This window comes from Salvelinus sp. IW2-2015, linkage group LG15 (genome assembly GCF_002910315.2).
Source record: "Salvelinus sp. IW2-2015 linkage group LG15, ASM291031v2, whole genome shotgun sequence".
NCBI lineage: Eukaryota > Metazoa > Chordata > Actinopteri > Salmoniformes > Salmonidae > Salvelinus > Salvelinus sp. IW2-2015.
In genome coordinates this window covers 38,907,974-38,929,355 of record NC_036855.1, presented here as the reverse complement: position 1 = coordinate 38,929,355, position 21,382 = coordinate 38,907,974, and the positions used below count along the sequence as shown (strand labels likewise).

The 21,382-nt window shown below is 43.1% G+C and overlaps 1 protein-coding gene across 1 annotated transcript in view; it reads left to right on the top strand.

Annotated features, from left to right (window-relative positions):
• LOC111974239 (merlin) overlaps positions 1-21,382 on the top strand; it is an 84,724-nt gene that overhangs the window by 16,009 nt on the left and 47,333 nt on the right. The window contains exons 5-7 of the mRNA XM_024001899.3: positions 12,983-13,051; positions 13,279-13,361; positions 13,894-13,969. Coding sequence (XP_023857667.1) covers positions 12,983-13,051; positions 13,279-13,361; positions 13,894-13,969 — 228 coding nt within the window. The remainder of the gene's footprint in view (positions 1-12,982; positions 13,052-13,278; positions 13,362-13,893; positions 13,970-21,382) is intronic.

Genomic DNA, 21,382 nt, shown 5'->3' with positions numbered 1-21,382 from the left:
GGTCCCGTGTGCTCAGTTGTAGAGCATGGCGCTTGCAACGCCAGGGTTGTGGTTCATTTCCCCACGGGGACCAGTGAATGAATATGTGATGAACTTCCAAATTTGTAAGTCGCTTGGATAAGAGCGTCAGCTAAATACTTATTAAATGTAACTGATGTTCCCTGTACATATGTGGTTAATTTCAGGATGAGATAATTAGGTGAAAATGAGGCGTTGCATGTTAACACAGCGGATTCAGGGATCAAGTGTAGCTGCCTGGAGCTGGGCCTGACTTAAGCTAGATGCACTATAGAGGGTGAAAGGAACATCACACACTTTCCCCTCTTCTCACTTTTGTTTGGCACATTGTAGAACCTATGTCCACAGGCAGAAAATGTACAATGTAATAATTTGCAGGTAGCCAAAGATATTGTTTTTGTTGTGTTGAACTTGACGAGAGTAACGTGTGTGAGGGGATATATCATAACTTTTATTTAGTCTACTGTGTAGATCGTTTAGGTTTGCTACACATGTAGCCCTTGTGCACTTGATCTAATGTCAACTATAGTGGCACTATAATAGAGAAAAATAGAATGCTGTTGTTTATTCTATTTCTACTTTAAAGATGTTTTTCCCCCCCAAGTACAATATTTATGTGTGTGGTCACAAAGCGTCATATAACAAGGCTGTCATGGCTAATTGAAATTAGTGTATGTGTTTTTTTTCTCAAGACCTAAGTGTCATTTGCAGTAGGTCTAGGCTACAAGAACATTGGATTGCTTTCTTTACATATTTTTTTTTAGCTGTGAGTTAGGTTCACATTAACACTTTTTATTTTACACACAGAGACTGATCATGTAGATCATATTCTTTGTTGTCTTAATTAGTTAAAGCATGCATTTCCCCTAGCAGGGATTTCTTTTTGCATGTTTCAGTGCAAAAAACAAAAAGTGTCACCTTTTTGGGCCTCAGCAGTTTGCATCCCTGAAATTGTTTAAATTATAATTATTTACAAATCGATACTTTGAGTTAAAATAATATTGCGACATGAAACTACATCGATTTCGCTCCCCCTTCCACAATTGGCACAGGCAGGGAGCCCAGCAACAGCCTGAGTTGCAGACATCCAGACCTGGTCTTTTCCTCCTCTCCGGTAGTGTTATGACAAGTGTTCCGTTTTGGAGAGAGATGAGATGTAGGGACGCGGAATGACTGCGATCGCTGAGCTTTTCCAGTGTCTGCCGCAAAGACAGCTATATTTGAGACTCAAAGTATCGATTTGTAAATAATTATAATATTAAACAATTTCAGGGATGCAAACTGCTGAGGCCCAAAAAGGTGACACTTTTTTGTTTTTTGCACTGAAACATGCAAAAAAAAATCCCTGCTAGGGGGAAATGCATGCTTTAACTAATTAGACAACAAAGAATATGATTCACATGATCAGTCTCTGTGTGTAAAATAAAAAGTGGTTAATGTGAACCTAACTCACAGCTAAAAAAAATATGTAAAGAAAGCAATCCAATGTTCTTTGTAGCCTAGACCTACTGCAAATGACACTAGGTCTGAGAAAAAAAACAATACACTAATTTGCAATTAGCCATGACAGCCTTTATAATAGAACGCTTGTGACCACACACATAAATATTGTACTTGGGGAAAAAACATCTTAAAGTAGAAATAGAATGAAACAAACAGGCATTCTATTTTTGCTCTATTATAGTGGCCACTATAGTTGACATTGATCAAGTGCACAAGGCTACATGTGTGCAAACATAACGTTCACTGAGTAAAAAAAGTATAATCCCCCTCACACACGTTACTGTCAAGTTCAACACAACAAAAACAATATCTTTGGGCTACACTGCAATTATTACATTGTACATTTTCTGCCTGTGGACATAGGTTCTACAATGTGCCAACAAAAGTAAAAGAGAAAAGGGAAGTGTGATGTTCCTTTCACCTCTATAGTGGCATCTAGCTTAAGCAGGCCCAGCTCCAGGCAGCTACACTTGATCCCTGAATCCCCTTGTTTAACATGCAACGCCTCATTTTCACCTAATTATCTCATCCTGAAAATTAACCACATACTGTAAGAGGGAAAACATCAGTTAACATTTACATTTAAGTCATTTAGCTGACGCTCTTATCCAGAGCGACTTACAAATTGGAAAGTTCATACATATTCATCCTGGTCCCCCGTGGGGAATGAACCCACAACCCTGGCGTTGCAAGCGCCATGCTCTACCAAATGAGCCACACGGGACCACAGATAGTGGTTGGTTCGTTAGCTAATTAACATTTCAGATTGCCAGGGTCCAGTAAAGCAACTAACACGTTATAACTTGAGGAACGGCAAGGAGTCTACACCGAGGTATAACACCGAGTAACGAAAGTTTCAGGTTGGATATTCAACGAATATTCGCCTGTAGTTTTCCTTACGTCAGCCAACAGCAGTTAGGGACCGTCAACATAGTGACAAATCACATTTTTCAAATTTCAATAGCTCTTTAACCATTTACTCCTAAAACGTTCAAAACTGGTTGTAGCTAACCCGATGGCATAGACACACATTGCATACACTTTTTTTGTCAAATTACATCTCGCACTATTATTTAATTATTTATTTAAATGTATTTTTTCAATAGCTCATTGGTCATGTGACCTAGTGACTTCAAACAAGTTCAGAATGTACACTCAGTGGCCTACACATTGCACACCCTTTAGTTTGTCCATTTTCATCTCACACGTTTTTACATTACATTTGTAAACATTCAAATTTCAATAGCCTCCTTGGTCATGTCACCACTTTGGATCCTATTCTTGGACAGTTAGAAGACACAATGCATCAATGCAACAAAAAAATAATACTAATTACTGTCCATGAGTAACCTCAACCTTGTGGATCTGTGGGTGTTTGGGCCAATAAAGTGCCAATTCTACCACTGACTAGTCTCTCATGCCCCTATGAACAGTTTTTCATCTAAACCGGACCTTTTTAGTACTAGAGTATACTAACCCCTTAATTGGGGCTCTTTTCTTGACATACAGTAGCAGTTTACCAGATAAGTCAGAAAAGATCAGAAAGTGGATTGTAGTAAGGGTGTATTACATCCTGTGCTGCCCCATGTGCATATGCCATTGGGATGGCTGAGGTAAGATAAAGGCCAGATGAAGAGGGTGGCATGCTATAGCTGATTTCGAGATGCGCCGAAAAGGGCCTCATGTGACGGATGGAGTGATAATGTGAGAGGCGTGGGAGAAGGGGGCATGAAAGGAAATTGACCTCGCCAATAGATGGAGATGTAGAAGGAAAGCAGCAAGCGGGGGTGGCCTGGTGGATGGCATTTGCCTGGAAACTAATGCAGAACTCATGGAGTGTCCCATGAAAAAAAAGAAATACTGGCCAAAATTTTTGTGGGGAGAGTGGGCACCCCTGTCAAAAACCTACACTCGACCCCCGAGACAACAACGAAGCCAGACCAGAGGAGCCCCGGCGGGGCCGGCGGGGCGCGCCAAAACGCGCGGAAGCGGGCCTGCCGGGGCCAGGCGCGGCGTCGAGCGCGCGCAGAAGGAACCGGCGTGAGCCAAAGCGGCCAGGGGGCAAGGACCAGGCAGGCACACGGAGGAGCCGAGCGGTGCGCCGCTCGGGCACCAGCGGGGGAAAGGCGCAGCGCGGCACGGGAAAGCGAACGGCCGCGCGCGGCCGCGTGCGCGCAGCCGGCTAGACCGAGCCGGGCGCGGCCGGGGAGACGGGAACCAGGCCAGAAAGGCCGCCGCGCCACCGCGCGATGCGGGGGCAGGCGGACCGGCGCGGGCCGGGCAGCCACACGCCCGACAGCGCGGGAAGGGGCGGCCGACCGGCAGGCACTGCGCGCCGACCAGGGGGCACGGACAGGCAGAGAGGCGAGGCGATGAGACGCGGGACCGACCGCACCACGGCGCCCCGGCGGGGATCACGCGACCACGGGAGGGGCACCCCAGGGCGGAGGCGAGGCCCGCGCCGAGGGGCGCGCGAGACACCAAGGCACGGGGGGGCAGCGGGGCAGAGCCGCACAGGAGCAGGGGCGACGAGAGCGACAGGGGGCGAGCGGAGGGCGATCCGTGGCAGACGATCACACAAAGGGAACGCGTCGGCCGCTGGGGCCACCCTCACCAGCTCCTCCCTGTTGTGTTGAGAACGCAGGGTGGAGCGAGGGGGGGGAAGGCGCAGCGCGGAGGGCGCGGCAGGCACAGCAGCAGGGGGTGCCGAGAGGTCGGAGCACCCACCGCAGATATTCGGTGAACCGTCGAGGGTAGTTTTCATATATATCGGTTTATGTGCAGACGCCGCGAGCGGCGCGGACGCACGTGAGGAAGAGCAGGCCACGCACAAGCGGGGACCAGAGGGTGGCGGCGCCAGCGTGTGAGCCACGGTGAGAGACTAATGTCAGCCAGAGTTCCGTCGCGCCCAGGTAGTGTGACAGGTAATGAATAGCTCGGGGTTAGTGGGTTTTCTCTGTGTGTTTTTTCTTTTCTTTTTTTTTTTTTTTATTTTTTTTTTTTTTTTTTTTTTTTTTTTTGAAGATTTTATATTCAGAGACTTTTTTTTTTTTTTTTTTTTTTTTTTTTTTTTTTTTTTTTATGTTTTTTTTTTTTTATCCGGAGGTTTCGTGTACGGCTGGAGACAACACACACGCGAGCCTGGAGCGGAGCCACGTCCCAACTAACTCAAGGGCGGTGACCCGTTCCGGTAGGTTCATGCTCTACTCATACTATCCCGAAAACGTAGCCCCTGCCTCACGCAGGAAGCCGGCTCCCGCAGTGGTTCCTAAATCCAGGCACTTGTCATCTCCCGGCGTCCGGGTATTACTGCAACTCGACTCTGTGGCTGGCTCCCTGCACTAGTCCAATGTAAAAACCCCTACACTCATTCCAGCCAGAGACCCGCTTGTGTAGTCTGTACCCGTTTACTGGTGTTCAACTTCCCCAAGTTCTCTCTATCTCTATCCTCCGCTCCGAGCCGCTGCTCTTTCCACCTGGGGCTCCAGTGTGAAGGCTCGCCATATCCGCTATGCGTATAATCTGCATAGTGTTGCTGTCGTCCAGCCGCCTACCACCGAGGGTTAGGGTGAGCAGGACGCGTCACTGTCAGGACCTCCGTTAACTTACCGAGCGGAATCCTGCAATCATGGGCGCGCTCACAGCGCCCACAGCGAAAGGGCATGCCCTACGCTCTTGAGATCCGAGCCTCTTGTGGCAGGAGCGTATTGCCTCTGATGCGTTCCCTACAGTATCAAGGCAGACCTCTCGGATAGATCAGGAGTACATATCGACTCTGCTGACGACAGAGGCACCAGTACAGAAGAAGTCTTTCGCTTTTTAGCGCCCCATAGGTTGGCAAGGCGAGAACTCCCTAGCGCCCACGCCTAGGAGCACGCGAGAGGAAGAGTCCATAGCCTACACCACCTTCCAATGGGAAGGACCACAGTCTGTAAGAACCGCCACTCACTTCTGTGAGGAGGATCAAGAAACGTCATTCTGAGAGAGAGAATAGCATAAGAGAGCTGGCCAAGGACGGTAACTCCTTCAAAACACCCTCCACGAACAACACAGCACACTGAGAAGAAGAGTTAGAGTACAACTCTGTGATTGTATTAGATTATGAGCAGTGCGTTCCGACAGGATATCATAAGTGAATGCAGACCTGATAATTGTAGGTAGTCCTAGTAAGGGATGCAAGGCGTCTGCTAAGCAATAACACTCTAATAGATATAAAATATTGTATGAGGAAATAATTAAATGTATCGTCTTTTTTTACCAATATGAGAAAAAGACCTGGGTGATATCTAGTAAATGGGTAAAGGGAAGGTAGTAATATTAACTCAGCTGAGGCAAAGTGCAATAGTCCTACATGTGCCCTGAGCAAAACCGTGATGTCGAAGTCTATAGTATTTCCCTTAAATACACTATGATAAGTTCAACTTCGGATGTGACAATTAGGTCAAAAACTGTAATTTTTTTCTGTTGATATGGTCCACCCCAATTGCATTACGAGCAGCCGACACTAAAATGATTAAGCATTTAAGCACAATACCAACATTGAATGAACCACTCCTACAGACATGAGAACTAACAAACTAGTCAGCCAAATTGATAATTAAGGAACATCCTTATCCCAAAATGATAATATCATCAACTCAGGAGACAAATACCTCAGCCGACGAAATGAGAGAATGTTTATGGACAATGGGCCGAGGACACAGGATATTAACAGCACCACACTGTTCTAGTGACTAAGTTACACATGCATCTATGTTAACATTCTCATGATAGTGAAATTAAATTCATCTTTTATTGTAGCTGTACTGTATGTCAAGATATAGAGATAAGAGCCCCAATTAGGTAGAAACTCAGTACTATGGAGACGAACGCAGTTATCTTCCGTTTTCAGTTCCCGGATGCCTATGGAGTTTCATATTAAGAAGTTGCAACAAAGCCAAAGACTATGTTCTATGTGTTCATAGGGGGCTGTGCCACTGAATGAAAGAGACCTGAGAGATTAGTGCTGGCCCAAGTAGGACTGCTGACTTGAGTATTAGTAATTATCTTTGACATTTCATTATATCTTGCGTTTCACTAAAATTACCTATCTCTTATGACACAGACTCCACAGTAAGACGGGAGATTGAGTATGATACGACAATGGTACTTAGTAATAGTTATAGTATTATTTTTGTGTTGCATTGATGCATTGTGTCTTTCTAAAACTCAGCACATGGAAGAATGGTAGTATGATCCCAAATCGCCCATATACTGAATTGATATTATTTATAACGTTTACGCTTGTTTGACAGAGCTTCAAGATGCGATAATTGAAATTCTATGGGAGCCAAAATGTCAAATTATGTAGGAGATCGAGTGTGCGAGTATGCCTAAAAGGAATAGATCTAAGACTGAACGAGAGGATTCGATAGTGGGTCAAATGTAACTAGGCGAACTGGACACACATCGTCGTAGTGAAATAAGTACGATGATTCGAACCATACTGCCGTTTTGATACGCTCACATCCACATGAAGGATAGGCTCTAGATGAACGCTAAATCGAGCCTCATATCGAAGAATGAATAAAAGAGTAGCATAATGATTAATAAACTACTTAGTATTATAAAAAGTAAATATTGTTCTAGAAGCTATATTGTGATAGAAAATGTTGACAAATAACAAGAAAAGTAGTTATGCCGAAAATAGTGGATGTTCAAATAGGTGTCCATACTACGTTTCTTGTCTAAATATCTTTACGTCAACCAAGTATTTATTACATTTTGAATCTTTTATAATATGGATTATTCATGATGTCCAACCAAAGTTCTATTGAGAATGTTACATGGAAATTACAGAAATTAGTGATTTATTTGATCACTTTATGACCGATGCAAAACCCCACTGTGCTAACCGCTAACTCGCGTACCTCACCTAGCTTCTATCTCGCTGTACCATCACAGGCGTCACTTATAGCTGAGCAGAGCCAATTAACGTAAATACATGTGTCGACTCTTGACATATAATCCATATTACGCCTTTATTATATAAGCTGTCTTTAACCTCTGTATTGAACATAATGACACACGTGCCACCGGATATCTGTCTCTCTCCTATGGTAACCGCTGTTATTAGGTACTTTGTTGGGCAAAATATATTAGACTTTAGGACAACTACTAATTATTATATGTATTAAATATTAAAGGGAAATACGGTTAACACACTGTATTAACTTGATACTACGCGGCATAGTATTGTCAAACTAATAAGTATAGACATCCTTGTCCTACAAACAATATTAGTTAACGCTCAAGTATACCAATGACTAAAGGTTATTGCAATTATATGACGTGGTAGTTGCTTTACTGGTGTGCCCTTATATCCCAGGCAATCTGAGAATTGCTTAATTAGCTGCACGCTTCTTTCTTATGTTTGTAACGAATTGACATTGAACCCCAAAACGACCGAGCTCATTGATTATCTCAAATGTTAAAACTGATTCGAAAAAGATGTACATCTACACTGCGTGATTTTACAGTACCAACAAGAGGCGGCTGCTGGTTGCAATTAATAAGGGGCTTATCCCGTGTAAGTCCTGTGTTGCGGGTCATTCTTGGAACTCACGTTTTTGTTGGAGGGTGCCAGTAAGTCTATTAGCAGAGTCGATCTCTAGGCGGAAGCTCATTGAGCTAGTGCTCAACCCTTAAATTCTGAAAAATCGCAATAGGAGGTTAAGATTATGTGTGTCGATTTCATTGCCCCACGTGAACGAAAATTTGAACAAACTGAAAGGGGTGGGCAAGTGATATAGAGACCAGGGTAGTTCAGATGAATAGTTGTACATTTAATCAACTCGTTTGACCAATTAGGTTAATTATAGGTCTACTCGCTCTATGACCAAGGAGCTATAGTTGAAATGTGCTAAGTTTCATAGCTCAAAATGATGATTCTAGAGAGAGTAAAATAATTGTGAATTGAAACTATAGTAGGTGGATTTTCCCACACTCTATACAAGAGTAATGTTGGCAATATTTCTAAGGATGATTATAGAAGAGTTAATTAGGTGTCAAATGAGTGAAGCGAGCTGTTGCATCTGTGAACACGCTTGGGTATAGATCATTAGGGATCAAAGAGTAGTATCAAGTGCCCATGCGATGCGATCTCTCCGAAGTCTCGCGGTACTATCAAACGCCTAGTAGTGCGCCCATACTAATAGAAACGGTCAAGAGCAAACCAATTCTATCCAACTGTCCCGTGGCGTTACCACAGCTATTTGGGACAACAATCGTGTATGAAGATAGCGCTAACTCCACATAAGAACAGAACGGTGTTGCATCTCACATTTCTAAAAATTATTCCGAGGGTGTAGCCCACAAAGAATATTGGTTTTTTGTGGGTAGTGAGATGAGGTTGTGGGTGTGAACTAGGTTCTATTCAAAGTTGATCGATCATGGTAATGGCTCTATTATAGTATTGGGAGAAAAGAGATTGAAAAAAAAAAGACCCTCCGTACATTCTTGAACGTGTTCCATGTGCGAACGTACACCATGCATTAAGCAACTATTTCATGTCTACAACTCTTCCACCAGCGTATGTAGCACTTCTCTCATCTTTTTAAAAACAAGAAATGGGCCTCCGGAGTGGTGCAGTTGGTCTAGGCACTGCATCGCCAGCGCTAGCTGCGCCACCAGATCTCTGGGTTCGCGAGCCCAGCGCTGTCGCAGCCCGGCCGCGGACCGGGAGTCCCGGGTGGGGCGACGCACCAATTGGCCCAAGCGTCGCGATTGTGTTAACCTTGGGGTACTAGCGGAGGTCTTGGCCGGTAGGGATTATACTACCTGTGTTCTCAAATCTGCTGATCGCAGTGATTCCGTGTGGAATCGACTGGTTTCCGGGCCTGAGCTCACCATGAGACCTGTACTGATGTTGCCGACACCCCAGACATAACCCCAACAGCGCGCGGCCCCCCAGGTGCCACATGGGGTGGGGTAAAAAAGGCCCCCCCCACGTGTGTGTGGAATGGGATGTTCTCTATGAAGAAAATGAAGGCGAAGTGAGTGGGGGAAAGACAAGTGATTCTAACTGGCATGATTTAACCTAGAGGCAGGTTGCGTTAAGGGCAATCGTACAGACTTCGATTTAAGATCTGTAGTCTGATTTCAATGACATCAGATACCACTGAACATCATAAGCAGTGGAAAGCTTAATTGACATGCAAGAGATGGAGAGAGATTGAAGGAGGGTAGACTGAAAAAGGGTTTATAYGAAGCAAAAAGGTTTGTGTATTTGTTGGTTGGTATGTGCATGCACGTGTGTGTGTATGTGTGTAGGRTAAAGTATCATTCTGCTAGGCAGTGCAGGATAGACTCGTGTTTGGTATTCAGCGGGGCACCTCGCTCCAGAGACATGTTGACAGGGAATTTCYAGCAACGGCTGCTTAAAAAAAATGCAGGAAGTTGCCTGGCCAGGCATTCACTCACTGGCTGTAGGTAGAGCAGGGGTAGCAGAAGAAGAATAGAGGGAGTGGGGTAGCGAGTGGAGAGAGTGTGTGACACACCAGGCAGCCTGCAATGTAACCCCACTGTGTGAATAGAATACAATACACAGAATTGGTCTGAGATACGATCGACCGGTTATTACTAGTCTGCATTGCTGCTCTGGCAGCTGACATCGTATGATTTGATAAATTTGCGAATTGTCATATAAAAGGGATTCTTGTCGATTGAATGTCTTGATTAGGTTCATGTAATTCAAGGTTTAGAATTGAAATACAGTAACAACACACCCTCCATACAACTACAACAACCAACAGTATCCAACACACTTCCAAAACTACTACTGTYTCCTTTTTCTGAATGATGACGAATTTGTTATTAACCATGATTCCCTAGTTACCAGGTAGAAACTCACATTCAGTTCCAACTGATGAAAGCTAAATGGTCAGTAGCTGTTATTTAAATGTAACCTTTATTTAACTAGGCAAGTTAGTTAATTAAGAACTTCTCACGAGTCACAAAATCGGATCCGGGATCCCCCCATCAAAAAAGCTGACTAGCATAGCCTAGCCTAACGCAACAGGGATATCATATAATATAATTTTCATGAAATCACAAGTCCAAGACACCAAATGAAAGATAAACATCTTGTGAATCCAGCCATCGTTTCCGATTTTTAAAATGTTTTACAGCGAAAACACAATATGTATTTCTATTAGCTAACCACGATAGCAAAAGACTCAACCGCATATTTTCAAAAAAAAAATTACCGCATAGGTAGCTATCACAAATTCGACCAAATAAAGATATAATTAGTCACTAACCAAGAAACAACTTCATCAGATGACAGTCTTATAACAGATTTATTGTATAGCATATGTTTTGTTCGAAAAATGTGCATATTTCAGGTATAAATCATAGTTTTACATTGCAGCCACCATCACAAATCTCACCAAAGCAGCTAGAATAACTAACAGAGACCAACGTGAAATACCTAAATACTCATCTAAAACATTTATGAAAAATACATGGTGTACAGCAAATGAAAACAAACATCTTGTGAATCCAGCCAATATTTCAGATTTTAAGTGTTTTTACAACGAAAACACAATATAGGATTATATTAGCTTAACTACAATAGCCAACCACCACAACCGCATTCATTCAACGAAGGTAGCGATAGCGAAAAAACAGCAAAAGATATACATTTATTCACTAACCTTCACAATCTTCATCAGATGAAGTCCTATAACATCATATTACACAATACATATATGGTTTTGTTCGAAAATGTGCATATTTAGAGGCTGAAATCCGTGGTTATACATTGTCGGAAAACGTAGCACTTTTTCGCCAGAATGTCCGGATATATTTCTGACACTCACCTAATCTGACCAAATAACTTATCCATATAAACTTTACTAAAAAATACATGTTGGACCAGCAAATGAAAGAATACCTAGTTCTTAATGCAACCGCTGTGTTAGATTTTTTAAAAATAACTTTAGTACGACAATACAGCTTACGTTATAGCGAGACAGCGCCCAAAATCAGGGCGGAAAAATATACTAAACATTTTCAACAGAAATACGAAATAACATCATAAATGGTTCCTACTTTTGATGAGCTTCATCAGAAATGTTGTACAAGTTGTCCTTTTCAGAATAATCGTTGTTTGGTTGTAGAATGTCGTCTTCTCCTGAACGAATTAGCAACCAAAAGCTAGCCATGTGGCACAAAAGGTGCCCAACTTCACATAACGCACAGAAAAAAATGCCGAAAAACGCAATAAACTGATTATATCGGTTTCAAAATAACTACTTTATGATGTTTTAACACATTTTATATAAATAAAATCAGAGCCGGAGATATCTAACGTCCTTTACCGAAAGCTTTTCAGAAACGCAATCCCAGGGTCCTTCCCGCGCCTTGCTGACACAAAGGAAATTTTGGGGTCATGTCATTCAAGAGCCTCTTTTGACCTCAGATCAAGCTATACACCCCATTCCACCTCGCACTGCCTCGTGAACATCTAGTGGAAGGCGTATGCCCAGTGCATGTAGATCCATAGATTTCAGGCAAATTAATAGGATGGCCCTGGAACAGAGCCTCGTTTCAGATTTTTCACTTCCTAACAGGAAGTTTGCTGCAAAATGAGTTCTGTTTTACTCACAGATATAATTCAAACGGTTTTAGAAACTAGAGAGTTTTCTATCCAATAGTAATAATAATATGCATATTGTACGAGCAAGAATTGAGTACCAGGCAGTTTAATTTGMGAACGATTTTTTACAAAGTGAAAATAGCGCCCCCCTATTGACAAAAGGTTAAGAACAAATTCTTATTTACAATGATGGCCTACCGGGGAACTGTTCAGGGGCAGAACGACAGATTTTTACCTTGTCAGCTCAGMMATCCTATCCAGCAACCTTTCYGTTACTGGCTCAATGCTCTAACCACTAGGCTACCTGCCGTTATCATCAGGTCCCATCAGTTTCTGGTCCATACACAAATTTTAGACCCATTTCCTTTGGCCTTTTTGTACCAGTCCTGAAACTGTGTTCCTGACACACGCGCACACACACAAACAAACACTGCATTATAAAGGAACTACCATAGTTTTCTCTAGCCCGGGGGTGGTAATTTTCGTGTCACCACTGAAGGTATTTGACATTCCCTTCTCTCGTCCATTGTTATTCCTCTCTATCATTTGTGAACCATATCTTAATGACATTTTATAATGTCACCATTTCCTGATGACCAGGAAGGTGTGTGTGTGCGTGTGCTGCAAGTAAATTAGTCTGTGCATTGATGGAAGACCTGACCCTGTTCATTTTGACCGAATCATCTCTCATCTTAATACTGTGACTTTATCACATCATAAACTTCATAAAAGGATAGAGATATTCTATCATATTATCTCTATTGGCTGTTATCCTGGCCTGACCATTACCTTTTAACTGCTTTTGCTCTCTTGACTTTGCAGTATGGAGACTATGACCCCAATGTCCACAAACTAGGCTTTCTGGCTCAAGAGGAACTCTTACCAAAGAGGGTGAGTGACTGCCATTAGTCTTTTAGCTGCAATACTAAGCACCACCGTAGTAACCTAGTAGTTTTAATTTCTGCCAGAAATGGTAAGGACATTATCAATGTCGGTAATAAAGTTTTCCTTGGATTTCCTGGAACACATGTACAAAGACATGTTTTTGTTATTGTACTGCATATATTTTGCATAAAGGTTTGAGTGATTGTTGTGACTACCTATCCTCTGTTTTTTAGGTGATCAACCTTTACCAAATGACAGCAGAGATGTGGGAGGAGAGAATCACTTCTTGTTATGCTGAGCATAGAGGGAGGACAAGGTAAAGCTGCAATGTCATATACCTGTCTAGGGATAAAGTGTCTGTCTTCACTGATTCTCTATGACAGTTTTCAGTGCTTAGGAGTTTRTTCCTCCCTTGCTTAGAATTAGGCTTATGTACTCGGGCTAACACCAAAGAAGGCACACATGAAAATGCACTTGTGGATCTACCCTCTTGCTTGTATTTGCCAGCCACATCAACATCAACAGAACATCAGATAAAAGTYAAACGAGTGTCAACGTTGTGTTTTTTGTCAAAGTATGCAAGCAGAATTWGTTTATTTGCCTAAACCACATAGTGTGACTTCAAGTGCATTCAGGGAATTACACTCTACGTTAGTGTGAAACCCCCTGCTGATGTTGAATCAGGTGTGCTTGTGCGGGGCTACAGTAAAAATGTGTACTGTTGGGGGTACTCGAGGACTGGGTTTAGGAACCACTGCTCTATTACACGTGATGATGCATGAGTTAGAAAGAGGTCTCTCTCATTGACACATGATGTTCTGATCTCGTGTTCTCTTCTCCTGACACAGGGAAGATGCTGAGATGGAGTACTTAAAAATAGCTCAAGACCTGGAGATGTACGGCATCAATTACTTTCCCATCAGGGTGAGCCTGAACCTTTTCTGCTTGTTTCCAATCAAAGAGAGAGGTGTTAAGCCCATACAATAAGCCTATAGAAACGTTAGAAGCGTTAAGCTCATGGAAAGGTATGATAAACATCCTGGATGATTCATCCATCAGTAAACCAATAAAAAGCTATTATCCTCAAAATGAAGAAATAAGGTGAAAGTTGAATCCTATATTCATTTGTACTTCAGGAGGTTGTAGTATAAAATATCTGGATCCTAATATAGTGAGATTGATTTAAGCTTTATAAAAGTAATCTCAGCACCGAGAACCAAATCTAACAGTCTGTCATGAGTGACTAATATGAAAAGTGACCATGGTTTACTGCAGTATTACCACTTCATCATGATGTTCTTTAAAGGGATAATCCACCCCAAACCACTCATTCKTATGATTAACAGTGTTAAATTACACTGTGGGGGAAAAAATGTGGGGATGTTTAATTTTTTCATTATAACAAGGTTGGTAGCAACATGTGGAAATGTGTTGTAGCTCAAGTCTACTACAAAACCCACAATGCAATGCTCTATCTAGCTAGCTAGCAAACGTAGTTGCACACAATAATACCAGTCAATAATAGTATATGAAGTACACTGAACAAAAAATATAAATGTCATGAGTAAAAATAAGAGCCAGAAATGTTAAAATGTGTCTTACATTTTTTTTTGCACAAATTTGTTTACATCCCAGTTAGTGAGCATTTCTCCTTTGCCAAGATAATCCATCKACCTGACAGGTGTGGCATATCAAGAAGCTGATTAAACATGCTCTTTACACAGGTGCACCTTGTGCTGGGGACAACAAAACGGCACTCTAAAAATTTGCATTTTGTCACACGCACAATGCCACAGATGTCTCAAGTTCTGAGGGAACGTGCAATTGGCATGCTGACTGCAGGAATGTCCACCAGAGCCGTTGCCAGAGACTTAATGTGAATTTCTCTACCGTAAGCCACCTCCAARGTCGTTTTTAGAGAATTACATCCAACCGGTCTCACAATCGCAGACCACATGTAACCATACCAGCCCAGGACCTCCACATCCGGTTTCTTCACCTGCCGGAATGTCTGAAAGCAGCCACTTGATGAAACTGTGGGTTTGCACAACTGAAGAATGTCTGCACAAACTGTCAGAAACCGTCTCAGGGAAGCTCATCTACGTGCTTGTAGTCACCAAGGTCTTGACCTGACTATAGAGATACCGTGATGAAATACTGAGGCCTATTGTCGTGCCATTCATCCGCCGCCATCACCTCAAGTTTCAGCATGATAACGCACGGCACCATGTTGTGAGGATCTGTACACAATTCCTGGAAGCTGAAAATGTCTCAGTTTTTCCATGGCCTGCATACTCACCAGACATGTCACTCATTGAGCATGTTTGGATCGATGCGTACGACAGTGTGTTCCAGTTCCTGACAATATTCAGCAACTTCGCAGCCATAGAAGAGGAGTGGGATAACAATCCACAGGCCACAATCAACAGCCTGATCAACTCTGTGAAGGAGATGTGTCGATGCATGAGGCAAATGGTAGTCACACCAGATTCTGATTAGTTTTCTGATCCACGCCCCGACTTAATTTTTTTAAGGTATGTGACCAACAGATCAATCAATCAAATGTATTTATAAAGCCCTTTTTACATCAGCCAATGTCAGAAAGTGCTACACAGAAACCCAGCCTAAAACTGATTTCCTTATATGAACTGTAACTCATTGAAATTGTTGCATTTTATYTTTTTGTTCAGTGTAGAAATGTAACATGCAAACAATTTCAAAGATTTTACTGAAACACGGGACCAACACTTTACATGTTGCCTTTTTATTTTTTTTCAGTGTTGCTAGCTAGCTATAAAATCGCTTAAACTGCACTATCAATATAGGAGTCTATCAGAGTTCAACTTGCAGTTTGCTCTGACCAGAGCGATTGCAGTATGTTGCTATGGCGAGAAGGGCCCTTTCCCATGTTTCCCACAGACACACAGGGTGCATTGCTAGATGGTACTTGAAGGAGAAACTAAGTTGAATAAATTCATACACTGTTTAGATTGAGCACATCTAAGCAAAATATATACTTTGTCATGACGATAAACTGATGGATGTGTTCCAGACAAGTATGACCATGTGGCTCAGTTGGTAGAGCATGGCGCTTGCAACGCCAGGGTTGTGGGTTCATTCCCCACGGGGGGACCAGGATGAATATGTATGAACTTTCCAATTTGTAAGTCGCTCTGGATAAGAGCGTCTGCTAAATGACTTAAATGTAAATGTAAATACCATTTCTTGGTTGATTTGGCGATCTTTTGTATTTTACCCACTGATAGTACCTAGCCTTTCATCAAATTGACAGGAGTATCATAATTTTTATTTCTGGGGGGCGATTATCCCTTTTTAATATGTCATGTCTCATGGAATCAATTTCTCTCTTGAAGTGAGATAATATAGCCTACTGCAATGATCAATGTCTACTCTAAAAGACTGGGGCATTCTAAGTACCACATCAAACCTTCTCAACATGAGTTATTAATGTAGGTTAAGATGAACGATACCTTGTATCTATCAGAGTAATGAATTAGAGCTGTGAAGATAAATTTCAGTTTATCGACACCTATCTGTCAGGATTCCAAAAGTGGTGTGTGAAGGAGTCAGGCGCAGAGAGCAGGGTAGTTCAAAAAGGACGTGGATTTAATGTTCCAAAATACCAGAGAGACGGTCACGCCACACACACAAYGGCGCGTAAAGTCCCAGTCCAAACAAACAGGACTAAACAGAATAGGAACAGACACCACAAGAAATGAACGAAACATCCAACAGCAATCCCAACCACGCGAAGTCGGCAACTGGTGTATTGCCCATCAACCTAAACAAACAGGTGCAACAAATATACACAAGTACACTGAAACAGAAAAGGGGATCGTGGCAGCTAGTAGGCGCGGCGACGACAACCGCCGAGCGCCCGCCCGAACGGGAAGAGGGCACCATCTTCGGCGGGATTCGTGACACTATCACAGGAATTTTTGCTGATTTTGTTCATTATGAGAGAGTAGCCTTTGAAATTAAATAGTTTGCTAATATGGGTGATTGTTAATGGGACAATTGATGGCTAATGACCGTCAAGCTAGTATTAGTAGTTATAAAAAAATATATATTTTTTAACCTTTTAAACTTATTAGGGTTTCCCCCGACAAAAAAATATCTTGGTTTGACTAAGAAGTTTCACTTAAAGTTTAAATGGTTTGAATTGAAATAAGATAATATGCTTGAAGGGCGCCAGAGATCTAGATAACCAGAAAAAAGAAAAAACCTTAACTTGCCTTATATTCCCTGAGTTGCGGTAATAGCTTATCGTGAATTTTTTTATTTTTATTTATTTATTTTTTTTTACCGTTATTTTACCAGGTAAGTTGACTGAGAAAATTTCTCATTTGCAGCAACGACCTGGGGAATAGTTACAGGGGAGAGGAGGGGATGAATGCGCAATATTTAGTTTTAATCTTATTATTATTTTTTTATTTTTTTTTTATTTTTTTTTTTTTTTTTTTTTTTTGGAATCCAAGAATGGCGTAGAAGTCGGGATGTGTCTTTGTCTGTCTTGTCCCGTGTAAATAGTATTTCGTATTTTCGTATACATTTCGTTATTATTTTTAATTTCACTTTCATCTAGGAACTGAATATAACATTCCTACATTCCGTCACCCAATGTGGTACGGGACCTGCTATTTTTTTATATTTTGAACGTAACCCCAATCAAAGCTAGCCAGATAACTAGTACTAGCTAGTAGTCAGTTAGCGACTGCTGCGGTCTTCGCCTTAACATCGCACACAGCCAGCTTCAATACCGGGGCCGATACCTGCACAGCATAAGCGCGATATAACCCAGAGCAATATGGACTGTTTTCTACTACACATACCTGATCCTGACAAGCTCTGGACAATTACACGCGTATATCACATGCTAAGCTGCAAGAGTGGCTACTACTGGCTAACACTTCTGTCCCGAAGCAAGCACATTAGCCTTGAGCTAGCCCGAGCTAGGCCCATCTGCCGGCTAGCTGCAGGCGATATAACCAGAGATATAGGACTGTCTTTTTCTCTACCCACATCACCGGATTCTGCGCAAGCTCTGGACAATTACACACAGTATCATCACAGCTAGCTAGCTTGCAACCGAGTGGCTACTACTGGCTAACACTCTGTCCGAAGCAAGCACCAGTTAGCCTTGAGCTAGCCTCGAGCTCCGCCATTGGCGCTAGCTGAAGAAGCTAGTGCCACGGAACTGCACGAAGCTAGCACAGTTAGCAAACTATTCTACCAATTCACAACTCTCTTGCCATCGCATCTGGCTTGGTTCTCTGTCGCACACAACCGTTGAGCAGACCTCTTTGAGCAGACCAACCCCCCGCCGCTTACTAATTTACACGCCGGTGCTAGCTTAGTGGAGGCTCTCTGCTCATCTACGGTGCCTGGATACTATTATCATTGGCTACATAACTGATAATGCTTGACTGTCTTTAATTCACGGTATCCATTCTGTTTATTTGTGTCTTATCTGTCGGCTCTGTGCTTTAACTCAGGATCTGTGTGTATAGTTAATCGACCTCTCTGCCTAGTCATGCCATTTTTTACTGTGTTGTCTGGTTCAGACTAGCACCCTGTTATGTGCTGTTATCTACCTGGTTGTTTAAGCTAGCTCTCCAATCAAGACTGCAATCACTTTAATGCCTTATTGTATTGTCTCTCTCCAATACAATATGCCTTGCATATGTTGTTCAGGTTAGTTTCATTGTCATTGTTTTGTTTGCAATGGACCGCGTAGTTTCCAGCTCTTCCGTATCTCTGATACCTTTGTCCCCACCCCAACATGCGGTGACCTTCACCCATTGAGACCAGCATGTCCAGAGATACAACCTCTCTTTATATCCACCAGTGCTGGGCTGCCTCCGCTGTACCCGCGCCCTCATACCCTGGTCTGCACATTTGCCCAGAATCTATTACCACGCCCATAAATCTGCTCCTTTTATTTTGTCCCCAACCGCTCTAGGCGACCAGTTTTGATAGCCTTTAGCCGCACCTCATCCTACTACTTACTCCTGTTCCTCGGGTGATGTGGAGTAAACCCAGGCCCTGCATGTCCCCAGTCACCCTCATTTTGTTGACTTCTGCGATCGAAAAAGCCTTGCTCATGCATGTCAACATCAGAAAGCCCTAAGTTGCCCTTATCCACGCTTTAGCAACTCTGCAATCCTGAGTGTCTTGCGTTCTGAATCGGTTAGGAAGAGCACAAAATTTCTGAGATTTCCATACCAACTATAACTTTCCGATAGATAGAACTGCAAAAGGGGGAGTTGCAATCTATACTGCGCAGAGATAGCCTGCAAAGTTCTGTCATACTTTCCAGGTCTATGCCCAAAAGTTGAACTCTAATTTTAAAAATTAATCTTCAGAAATAAGTCTCTCACTGTTGCGCATGACCTGACCCCCTCAGCTCCCAGCTGTGCCTGGACACATACTGTGATTGATCCCCCATCTAGCTTCAGAGTTTGTTCTGTTGGTGACTAAACTGGCATATGTCTAAACCCCGAGTCCCAATCCAAGCTTGATGCCCTCAATCTACACAATCAAAAAAGGAACCCACCAGGTACAACCCTAAATCTAACATGGACCCTATATGACATTATTCGACCAACCTGCCTCCAAACACTCTGTGTCTTCAATCAAGATTCAGCGATCAACTTGTCATTGCCTGTATCGCCACGGGTCTGCGGTCAAACGACCCATCTACTGTCAACGCTCCTTAAAACACTTCTGCGAGCAGGCTTTCAATCAACCTGGCCGGGTACCCTGAAGGTAATTGACTCATCCCATCAGTTGAGGATGCCTGGTCATTCTCAAATGTTATCTCCTCACATATAGAGCAAGCATGCTCGGTCAAAATGCAGAACCAAGAACAGATATAGCCCTTGGTTCACTCCAGACCTGACTGCCCTCGACCAGCACAAAACACCTGTGGCGAACGAATAGATGAAGAGCCCCGCGTAGTCAACTGTTCAGCGGAATCACAGAAGCAATACACGCATGTAGTCAGGAAAGCAAGGCCAACTTTTTTCAAGCAGAAATTCGCAACCTGTAGCTCTAACTCCAACTTTCGGATTGTGTAAATGTCATGGAGAACAACGACCTCCTCAGTCCCACTTGCCAGCTGAGGCTAGGTAAACGGTCACCACCGATAATTCCGTGATAATCAGAGACTTCACAAGCATTCTCAATGCTGGCATGCTTCTTCTCTGGCGACTCCAACCTTGGCCAACAGCCCGCCCCCCGCTGCTACTCGCCCAGCCTCCAGTCTTCTCTTTACAAAATCCAGATAGCCAGATGTTCTGAAAGAGTGGAAACGACCCATACAAATCAGCTGGGCTTGAAATCTGGACCCCTATTTCTGAAACTGTCCGCCGCATTGTCGCACCCCCTATTACAGCCTGTTCAAACTCTCCTTGTATCATTTGAGATCCCCAAGGATATGGAAAGCTGCCGGGTAATCCCCTCTTCAAAGGGGGAGCACCTGGACCAATGTTACAGACCTATATCCATCCTGCCTGCTATTAGGTTTCGAAGCACAAGTCAACAAAAGATAACTGACATCTCGAATCCCCCGTACCTTCTCCGCTGTGCAACCCGGTTTTCCGAGCGGTCACGATGCACTCAGCCACGCTCAAGGTACTAAAACGACATCATACGCCATCGATAAAAGACATTACTGTGCAGCCGTCTTCATCGACCTGGCCAAGGCTTTCGATTGCTGTCAATCACCATATTCTTATCGGCAGACTCAGTAGCCTCTTTTTCTAATACTGCCTTGCCTGGTTCACCAACTACTTTGCAGACAGAGTTCAGTGTGTCAAATCGAGGGCATGTTGTCCGGTCTCTGCAGTCTCTATGGGGTCACAGGGTTCAATTCTCGGGCGACTCTTTTCTCTGATACATCAATTAGATGTTGCCTCTGCTGCGTGGCGATTCCTGATCCACTCTAGCAGAGACACGACTCATACTACTTCGGCCTTCCCTTTGACAACTGTGCTATCTAACTCCAAAAGCTTCAATGCCATAGCAAATGCTCGTGGGCTTCAAACTGGCCTCTTAAATCGCTAGTAAAACAATGCATGCTTTTCAACCGTTCTGCCTGCACCACGCTACGCCACGATCCACACCCTGACGCGTCGACCTAGAATATGTGGACATTTAAGTACCTAGTGTGTTGGCTAGACTGCAAATCTCGCTTCAGGACTCATATAAACATCTCCAATCCGAAATAAATCAAGATCGGTTCTATTCGCATCAAATCCTTCACCCGCCGCAACTACCTCTAGCTAAAAAACTATTCTGCGATCCTCGACTTCG